General features: G+C 37.0%; 1 protein-coding gene across 1 annotated transcript in view; it reads left to right on the top strand.

The window, feature by feature from the left end:
* Positions 1–11,081, top strand: part of KMO (kynurenine 3-monooxygenase) — a 76,638-nt gene that overhangs the window by 36,072 nt on the left and 29,485 nt on the right. The window contains exons 4-6 of the mRNA XM_004711764.2: positions 563–652; positions 3,790–3,838; positions 9,245–9,332. Of these exons, the coding sequence (XP_004711821.1) occupies positions 563–652; positions 3,790–3,838; positions 9,245–9,332 (227 nt within the window). The remainder of the gene's footprint in view (positions 1–562; positions 653–3,789; positions 3,839–9,244; positions 9,333–11,081) is intronic.

Raw genomic sequence — 11,081 nt, 5'->3', positions numbered from 1 at the left:
CTTCAAGCCTTTAAGACCCCAGACGCTATATCTTTTGATAGCCGGGCACCGTTAGCTCTCTTCACCACATTTGCTTATGCACACGTTTGTCTTCATGATTGTGTCAGTAAAGCGGGCAAACATTTTCTTTCTATGAGCCCTTGTCATCAGCTCCTCTTTTTTTTCTCCCTCTCCCACCTTCCATTCTCATGAAACCTTGATAAATTAGAAATTATTGTTAGTTTCATATCTTACACTGTCCACTGTCTCCCCTCACCCACATTTCTGTTGTTCATCCCAACCTGCGGGGGGTTTATACATTTATCATTGTGATCAGTTCCTCCTTTCCCCCCCACCCTCATGGTATGGCTACTCCCATTATTGTTCCTGAGGGGTTTCTCTGTTCTGGATTCCATATGTTGAGGGTGAAGCCACTTATTTATTGAGTTTTTACTGTACTGCTCTTCTGTAGTCTGTAACACAATCATTTATTTTGAAAATTAACATTTTAAAATAAATATGATCTTGTCTGCTTGATGCCATATTACAGAAAATGATATTATTATTTCTGATTCCATTCTAGATTGTATCCCAAGGAATTCCCATGAGAGCAAGAATGATTCATTCTCTTTCAGGTAAAAAGACTGCAATTCCTTATGGGACAAAGTCTCAGGTAGGTTTTTTCTAGAGATATTTGTTTCTTTATTGATTAGGGAACAGTTTAAAGGCAGTGCCTAATCCTGAAGACTAAGTTTTGCCTTTGTGAATGAGCATTATTAAAAATTTTATTATGTTTCTAACCCTCATTGCTTTCTTAAACAATGGCCTGTTTCTTAAGTTTTTAACCTGTGTAAGTGAACATCCCTTGTATCTTAGTCTAAAATCCTTTCCTATTTATGTATATTTTCTTTTTCTCAATAGAACTTTGAATTCTATTTAATTGATTAGTTAATGATACTATTTTTAGACTAGCCAAATGTGTCATAGAGGTTACTTAAATTATTTAAACAAGGTGAAAATGCTGCCTTTAATGTGGACCAGGGTATATAAAAATATAAATGTAAATATATATATATATATCAGCACAACTTGTAACCAATATGCAACTGGGCTCTTTAGCTTTTCGTAATTCAGGTGTTTAAAATTTAACCTATGACACTGTTCCCTCCTTTGAATTTGGATTTTATTATTTTTAATCCTTGGCTTATACATGCTGATGTGCTACTTTCATGTAGATTTAGTTGATGCCTCACTTAAATAGCTGCTTGATTTTCAACAAAACTTTAAGACTCTAGGTCAACAGTTCTCAATCTGTGGGTCGCGACCCACTTGGAAGTCAAAAAACCCTTTCTCAGAGGTTGCCCAATTCATAACAGTAGCAAAATTACAGTTATGAGTAGCAAAGAAAATAATTTTATGGTTGGGGCTCACCACAACATGAGGAACTGTATTAAATGGTTGCGACATTAGGAAGTTTGAGGACCACTGCTCTAGGTGCTATTCTTTAGATAGCTGGGCACCATCTGATTTTTCCAGCACACTTTTCTATAGCACCAATATCTTCAATGATCTCTTCATGAGGATGAGTTTATAGTGGGCTCATGTCATTAGAAATAATTGTTCTTAGGTATGGCTATGATTACATGTAAGCCCTAAATCCATCTATATTATTTCCTTATATCTGTAGTTCGCTTTAGAGACATCAGTATCCATTTTGTATTAGAGACCATTATAAATCAGTCCCTGGAGTAAAGGTAATTCTATGGATAGTATCATTAATGTAGCCAATGGTATAGAATTTAAAACACTGTTGAGAGAAGGAATTTTTATCTATATATATAGTCTGATTTTTGAAACCACAATACATGAATTGTTGATGTGTACAGATACAAGCTTAAGTGAATGGACACAATTAACACAAAAATGATGGTTGTGCATAATGAAAAGCTTTCAATAACATTTATTCACAAAAGTAGATCCATGCCTTGAAGAAGGACCAAGTTATTTTTATACCAACTATATATTTAACTGTTATTTTAAAGTTTCTCTTTTTGAATGTAGTGAAGAGTCACAAACCAGCATATTAGTGTTAAATATTGTAAAACTCTATTATTTGGAAAATAATCGGCTTTAAATATTTTGAGCAGTAACCACCCTGAATTGCATTGCAATTACCCAACTACCTATCTGTTACTTCGTTTCCCTGTGGTGGCTTGCAGGCTGCTGTGATGCTGGAAGCTTTGCTACCCGTTTTTCAAATACTATCAGGGCTGCTTCTGGTGGAGATGTTTCAGCAGAACTAAGACCGAGTACAATGAAAAGTCTTGTGATCTACTTGTGAAAATCAGCCAGTGGAAATCTTATGGATTCACAACAGAAAATTGCTTATTATAATGCAGGAAGATGAGCCCCCTAGGGTGGAAGATGTTCAAAATATTAAATGACCCCAGACGTACCAATGAACATGCAGATGCCAAAGGATTAGGAAAAGTTTGTTACATTGTGCACAGTGTTGCCACAAGTTGGAGCCAACATAATGGCTGGTAACAAGCAAGTGTGGTTTTCATAGGCTCTGTTTTGCCTGGTAGAACTGTTTCCCTTTAATAATAATTAAATATTAATAATGTGATTTGATGACTCTGCTGTATAAGGTACATATATTTCAGTTGATATTATTATATATTTATTGCTCCTATATTCATTTTTTCTTCTGAATCTAAAGATATTAAAATTTTTTCATGGACCTCTAAAAATATATGGGATCTAAGGGTCAGAATTGACTGGATGGCAGTGAGGTTTTGAGTTTGGAACAACACTATTAGAAACACTGGTGGCATTGTTCAGATAAGGGGTGGACTGTTCACCACGAGGTCAACAATTCAGGCCTACTGGCTACTCTGTGGGTGAAAGCTAAGGATATCTGCCTTCACAAAAACATACAGCCTCAGAAATCAAACATAGGGAAGATCAGATCACTATGAGTAGGAATCGACCCAATGTCAATGAGTTTGGGTTTTTATGTATTTGTTCATTTGAAATGTCCTATTTAACCTACAGCAAACATTATTAATATTCCTTATTATCTAAAAAATCTAGCTCTGATAAATTGTTCTATTAAGTCAGAAACAACCAACAACCTATATCCTGCCTAGGGCTGATTTTCTACCTACAAACCGCCATTTCCACCACTACCACCACACATACAACTTTTACTAAAAATGAAGTCCTTAAATGTAACCCCTTAGGAAACAATACATATTTTGTGGTGATGCTATTATTACTGAGATTTCCCTAAACTTGGATACTTAAGATTATCAATATAAGATTTATGATTAGTTGCTAGTGATGATTGATCAATCTTTTATCTTAGTAAAAATAGTATTTTTTCCTTTGAGTAGGGTTTGGTTTTTATTTTTATTATTTATTTTGGGGGGGCTTAGGGGGTTCTTTATTGATGCTGTCTCAGTCTCCACCAGGGATGGGGTGTCTCTGCCCCCCCCCAGGTGTTCCAGACTTGCTATCTTAGAGGCAGGGAGCCTGCTCTCCTCTAAGCAAAGCTTGGGAAGCAGGGCTAGTCGTGGGGGGGAGAGGGGTTTGGTTTTTATAGTACCAAACTTTGAAAAAGCCTAAGTTTAAAGTTGAGCATTGTGCTACATGTATTGTGCTTAAATGTTTAAAAACAAACAAAAATGGTCTATTTTGCTAAATTATCACAAAACAAAATTTGCAACTTTCTGCTGAGTGAATAATGTGGATCTGTCTTTGCTCGTTGTTGTGAATTAAACAGTACTTACCATATTTTCCTTGCAGTTTATTCTTTCTATAAGCAGAGAAAAACTAAACAAGGATCTATTGACTGGTAAGTTACATGGTTTAATTTACCAGTTGTTGTTTTGAGTAAAGTATATGAGACTAAACTTGTCACATGATGTATTGGTTTTTGTCTGCTATTCCTTTTTATGGAATATTAAGAACCAGGCTACATGGTTGGCAAAATCCTTTTGCAAAACTAGTCTTGATACATCCTCTGGCGTTGTTTTTCTTATCTAGAGAAAAATAATTTGTTATGATGTATATTGAATTTCTATTGTCTTGTAAGCACTGAAATACTCACTCCCATGTGGAAACTCAGTCTAGTGGAACAACATATACTTCTCAAAAAATTAAGTGATGTGATTAGAGCTGCACTTCAGCAAAATGGAAAGTTGTAGCATGGAGGGTGCTTGCTGTTTTGGGGACCTAACACACAATGGAACAACATTTGGCCCAATCTGGATAGATGATGCGTCCCAGGAATCAAACCCAGATCTCTAGCCCCAAAGGCAAGGCTATTACCAATGTCTCATTGTGGAGAATGATAAAAGATATGTCCTGATTCTCCTCCTCCCATCCCTTACCCCCATGTTCACTCGTGTGCTCCTGAACAGACGCTGTAGCCATGTAGTTTGAGGAAAGAGTATAGATTCACAATGTGAGCATAGCTCTGCTCTAACACATAAGAGGGTGTCACAGGTCTGGATTGCCTAAGAAGCAATTTATCTGGATGGTGGTTTGTAATGAGAAAGGATCAAGTTCTGAGATTTCTCATTTAAGTAACTAAAAAGCCTTGCCTAAGAGCGTAAAAGTCTATGAGTTTGAAAATTAAATGTGTAACTTGGATAATCAATCTAATCACATTCTATATAGTCCTTAGTAGAGTTAAGCCTGGGTCAAAACAGCTTTTTATCTTTGTCAGCAATTATACTAAGCAAATTCATTTCTAGGAAATCCTGACACTTAAGTATTTCCACTACGTTTTAAAACAAGTCTTCTTGATACAGTTCAGTATCCTATAAATCATTGGAAAGCAGACTTTCCACACAATATCTTTTTGTTTCTCCACAGCCTACTACAGTTTGCAACACATCTTTTTTTGTATTGCATGACATTTTGAGACATATGGTGGGGAAAGTGAATCCAGTTGATACGCTAGGGACTTAAGAAATAGGCTTATTATTAATAATCAGATGAGTAGAGGTAGGTGGAAGTGGGCAAGTTTGTTAGATGTATTTGTGTTTTTCATAAAATAGCATTTTTTTAAAAAAGAAAAATTTGTTATCTTTGTTGTTCCCATCATTTCCTACACATGCCAATCTAAAATAATCCCTTAGTAGCATACTCTGAATTTATTAAAATAAAGTTTTAAAGCAAATATTCACTGAGGTCTCAGGAACAGTGTGAAGTGCTTTATATATATCATTTTTTATAACCCTCTTAACAACTATGTGAGGTGCAAATTACTTTTTTATCAGTTTTACTGATGATGAAATGAAGGCTTAGAAAGCTTAGGTCACACTTGTTAATAAGTAGTAAGATCTGGATTTGAATTTGTGTATATTTTATTCCAAAATCTATGCATTTAACCACTACCGTTACTGTCTCCAATATTAAATATGAATCACCTGCTTAAGCTATGAAGCCCAAACACAGGGAAGTATAAAATCCTGATGGCTAAGTCAGACGCTCCCTTGGTTTTATTATGAATGTTCTATCCCACCTGCAATTTAAAATGCTATACATTATGCTAATAAAGTGAAGGCTGGTCCTCTTGACTCTTCCGCTCTATTGATAATATGTTGTTGTTGAGTACTTTCAAGTCTATTTTCAATTTATGGTGATACCCATGACAGAATACAACTGCTCCCAGAGTTTACTTGGATATCGGTATGCGAATAGATTGATAAATCCTCCCACAGGTGGCTCAGTGTATTCAAATGGCTAATCTTTCAGTTCACCACTCAGTGCTAACCTATTGCATCACCAAGGTTCTGATTCAGCACATCATGTTCTTTATTTCTGTATTCAATATCAAATGTATGATCCACCCGTTACACATGTGGTAGTCACCTAATCTGGTGTCAATTTGAGGATTAAGTGTGTAGAGGTGGAGTCTAGCCTGTCAATCTGGAGATAGCCAATGAGACCTCTGTGCAGGCATGGCCTTCTCCTGAGAATTCTGGGAAATCCGGTACTTCCTCTTTGGAGGCGGGAGACACTTCTCCCTCTGACACGCCATGGGAGACAGCAGCTGACAAGATACATGGACCCACCCTGATGTAGAGGCCTGCCAGCGCTGAGATGTTTCCAATGCAGAGACCCCTGCCAGCGCTGAGATGTTTCCAATGACACTGGATCCAAAGACTTTTTATCCCCTGGCCTGTGATCTTCTACATTCAGCGTCATTACATGTGTTTTGTGAGTCTGAAGAGGACTTTATAGATTGGTATCAGACATGTGGGCGAATATCGGACTTATGGACTTGATCTGGACTGGGCTGGGATGTTTTCTCAATGTTCAATTGCTCTTGTATATAAATCTCTTTCTAATACACATATGTGTGTCCATGGATTTGTTTCTCTAGTCTACCCAGACTAACACAACACATATTCAATATATTTAAAATATTCATTCCTCCTTAACTGAGTAGTCTCTCCTCTGAAAATATTCCTACATCAGCATGTCACATAGGATTGTTTCATGATTTACTAGCTGTATGAGATGTAATTGTTAAGCAAAACAATACAAAACCAGGCTATGCGATAAAGTGAGTTTGAAAACCTAGTTTGCTTTGAGAAGTTTTCAGAGCAGTGTTGTCCAATATGTGGCCAGAAATACAAGACATGCATGTACATTTAAATTTATATCAGTCACTTAAGAAAACTGAAAAGAAACCAGAAATAATTTAAATAATATATTTCTTTAAACCAATCTCCAAAACATTATGTAATTCCAATATTCAACCAATATGTCAAAATTATTTGAGACTTTTATATTTTTCAAATTCTTTCTCTTTTGTTGGTATTGACTCACTACTAAGTCAATCCTGATCCATAACAACCCTGTAGACAGAGTGTAACGTGTCCCTTTGTGTTTCTCATGCTGTAAATCTTAATGAAGCAGAAAGCCTCATCTTTCTCCATAGAACAGCTGGAGGATCCAAGATCCTGATGTTGTGGTTAGGAGTCCAACATGTAATCCCTTAACATGTGCAATACATCTCAATTAGGACTAGCTACATTCAGACCACTCGAGAGGGTTGCTGCATTCCATATTTTTCAATAGGGAGAAATAGAATTTGGTTGAATCATGCTTAACTTCAAGAGCATGACTAATTTTTCATAAGATTAAATTCACTAAATTTTAATGATTGTTAGGGGTCAAATTAAAAAAATGCTAAAATAATATCATTCTTTTTATTGAAAAAGTCCAAGTATACATTGCTGGATTTCAAAAAGGCCTGAGATCAATAATCTACATTCAAGGAAGGTGATCTGAAATCCAGGGGCGTTGCTAAAAATATATGGAGAAGCTGGTATGATTTGAGGAAAGAAGTTTGGCAGAACATTTCCAATAACAAATAATGCCTTTAAGTTAGAGGGAACTTTATGTTTTACTCTATTTTGGAAAATATATAGATGAGAAAACAACTTTTACACGGACAGCTCATTGGTATTGTATTCATTGTGTTGTTGAGCCATTATCTTTATGCAGTCTCAGATTATACTATCACCCGGAGCAGACACTCCATGGCTCATAAGCACCGAGTTCTCCTTTTGTCTTCAACACGTCCACTCTGGCAACCACCGGTAAACTTTGGTTTCTGTATACTTGCCTACTCAAAATAGAGACACATTCGAAAAATACGTGTTACTTACTTCTTTCTGAGGATGTGAACAATTACAGTGTTTAAGAGATGACAAAATGGAATCAGTTGCCTTTTATGTGTGTGTATGAGAGAGGTAAGAGTACCTGATTATTTTGAAACCCCAAGTTCATATTTTTATCAGGAACTTAGCAGTGGAGTGCATTCAATTAAAAAATCTATTTTCTCTATACCTGCAGCAGTATTTGGTGCTCAAACAATATGATCTGCGCGAGCAGATAACTGAATAGGCATGAAATGCTTTTTTCACTCTGTTACATCATAATAGCCTCAAAGAATTGGTCTCCAAGCCAACATTTTGTTTACAATTGTTTTTCCTGTGCATCCTCAGAATGGTCTACTTCTATAAAAGATCTAGCCAAGACCATACAAACCCTCTAACACCACAGCCTATCAAAAACAACAGTATTTAAAAATACTCAGCAATATGTCCCAGATCCATATTCTAATTCTAATTTTCTATTATAAATTCTAATATGGAGCAAATAGTTGGGTCTTAAAATCTGCCCTTCAACTTGCATTTTAAGTAGAAGAAAATTTAAAAAAATTTTTCTTTACTAATAAATCATACAGGAACACTTGACAAATATCTTCCAAATTATTATAACAAATACTTTTTTTTACATTATGAATAATAAATGCCCTCTATTGTACTGTTCACAAGCCCTGGTGGCATAGCAAAGTCAGTAGCTCAAAATTACCAGCAGCTCCATGGAATAAAGATGAGGCTTTCCACTGGAGATCCCCTTGCAGAGGGGTCTCAGGGAGGAGATGAGCCAGTCAGGGTGCGATGTAACAATGATGAGAAATACAACTTTCCTCTAGTTCCTAAATGTTTCCTCCCTGCTCCCACTACCATGACTCGAATTCGATCTTGCAAGTCTGGCTAGACCAGAGGAGGTACACTGGTACAGATAGGAACTGAAAATACAGGGAATCCAGGGCGGATGAGCCCTACAGGACCAGTGGTGTGAGTGGCAAAACAGGGAGGGTAGAGGGAGAGTGGGTAGGAAAGAGGGAACCGATTACAGGGAACTGTGTGTGACCTCCTCCCTGGGGGACAGACAACCGAAAAGTGGGTGAAGGGAGACGGACAGGGCAAGATATGACAAAATACCCATTTATAAACTATCAAGGGCTCATGCGGGAGGGGGGAGCGGGGAGGGAGGGGAAAAATGAGGACCTAATGTCGGGGGTTTGAGTGGAGAGAAACTGTTTTGAGAAACGATGTACAAATGTGCTTTACACAATTGATGTTTGTATGGATTGGGATGACAGTTGTATGAGCCCCTAATAAAGTGTTAAAAAAAATATATTCTTTTTGAAAAAAAAAAAAGATGAGGCTTTCTGCTCCTCTAAAGAACAACTGTTTCAGAAACCTCCAGGGGCAATTTTGTCCTATCCTATAGGTTCACTATGAGTTAGCATCAAGTTAATGGCAGTGAGCTTGGTTTTTTGGTTTATTGTACTATTCTCAAAAATGATTAACATTTCAATTTAGCTTAATGAACTAAAAATTTTAATTCTATGTCCATTTCTTTCTTTCTTTCTTTTTTCCCTCAGCTGTTGAGAAATATCCTAATGTGAAGCTGCACTTTGGCCACAAGTTGTTGAAATGTAACCCTGAAGAAGGAATGATCACAGTGCTTGGGTAATTGCTGGGTCAGGCTTTTTACTTCAGAAGTAAAGCGTTGGAATGGAAAATCTGTAAACTTTGTTCTTTGGCTATTTTGAAAGAGCTAAAGAATTACTAGGAGGGTAATTCAAATAGTTTTTAGAGTCAAAGATTTTAGATTTTAATTGCCCTTATATGTCTTCTGCCTCTTGCTCTTTCATCCTTTTAGAATAGTCAACACTGGTGATTGATCCGTTTCTCTTTCAAACTCTTCTTCCCATGAAATCATGTTGCCTTCACTGTCCTGTGTCTCTTCTCTCTCTGAGGGCTAATTTTCTGAATCTCCTTGACTGAAAAACTCCCTGAAAATTCCTCCTCTTGGAATATCATGGGTTTATAGTAATAGATTGGACAACAAATTTGTAAATACACCTCTCTAAAAGGAAATTTTCTAGCCCATGTCTCTATCCTCAGTCTCAATACATGTTGTGTTTTCACATCAAACATCTTACCAGTATCATAAATATATCTGAAACCTTGGTAACAAATTTTTCTTTTTTTTTTTTTAGATGATTTTCTTTCTTTTAAAAAAAAAACATTTTATTAGGGGCTCATACAACTCTTATCACAATCCATACACACATCAATTGTGTAAGGCGCATTTGTACTTCATTCTCAAAACATTTTCTCTCCACTTAAACCCCCCACATTAGGTCCTCATTTTTCCCCTCCCTCCCCGCTCTCCCCTCCCTCATGAGCCCTTGATAGTTTATAAATTGTTATTTTGATAACAAATTTTTCTAAAGCATATCTTATTTCTGATTTACCTAGTTGTAATTTTCTGTTGTTTGCAAATCAGTTCTGAGTCATCGCTATCGCTATCCTGTGGATAACAGAATGAAATGTTGCTCACTCCTATGTTATCTTCATGAACGTTGGTATGTGCAAGTTCATTATTGTGGCCACTATGAATTTTGAGCGAGTTTCGAGCTAGGGACTTGTCTTTCAGCTTGATTTGTTGGATCCTGTTGTAATTTGTAGAAATAGATCACCAGGCCTATCTTCATCATTTTTTCTCTGGTATGTGAACTGAAATTTGTCTGCCGTGAGTGACCCTGCTGGTATTTGAATTACTGGTGGCATAATTTCCAGCATTGTAGAAACATGAAAGCTACCATGGTATGACAAACTAGCAGACGGCTTCTGAACTTCCCTAATGCTGCTGCTGTGGTTGGTTGTCATGGAGACAGTTCTGACTCAGAGCTCTTATACACGACAGAAGGAAACACTGCTCAATCGTGTTTGAGACCATTGTTGAAGCCACTGATTTGATCCATCTCACTGAGGGTCTTCCTTTTACTCTCTGACCCTCCCCTTTATCAAGTATGATGTTCTTCTCTATGGACTGGTCTCTCTTGATAACATGTCAAAAATATGTGAGAAGAAGTCTTACTCTTCTCATATCGAAGGAGCAGTCTCCTGGACTTCATCCAAGATCTGCTGTTGTTAGGTGCCCTCGAGTCAGATCCAACACCCAGTGCTCCTGTGTGCCACAGAATGAAGCATTGTCTGGAATTGCGCCATCCTCATAGTTAGTCTTATGTTTGAACCCATGGTTGCAGCCAATCCATATCATCCACAGCCTTTCTCCTTTGTGCCTCACCACTTTACCAAGTGTGATGTCCTTCTTCACTCCTGATAACATGTCCAAAGTATTTTAGAGAAAGCCGTGGCATCATTGCCTCTAAGGAACACTCTGGTCTTACTTCTCCTAGCTTGGTTTGT

This window comes from Echinops telfairi, unplaced genomic scaffold, assembly GCF_000313985.2.
Source record: "Echinops telfairi isolate 266 unplaced genomic scaffold, ASM31398v2 ScPeMD7_655;HRSCAF=1070, whole genome shotgun sequence".
Classification (NCBI taxonomy): domain Eukaryota; kingdom Metazoa; phylum Chordata; class Mammalia; order Afrosoricida; family Tenrecidae; genus Echinops; species Echinops telfairi.
The sequence above is the reverse complement of the archived record's forward strand: the minus strand, read 5'-3'. Positions and strand labels throughout refer to the sequence as shown.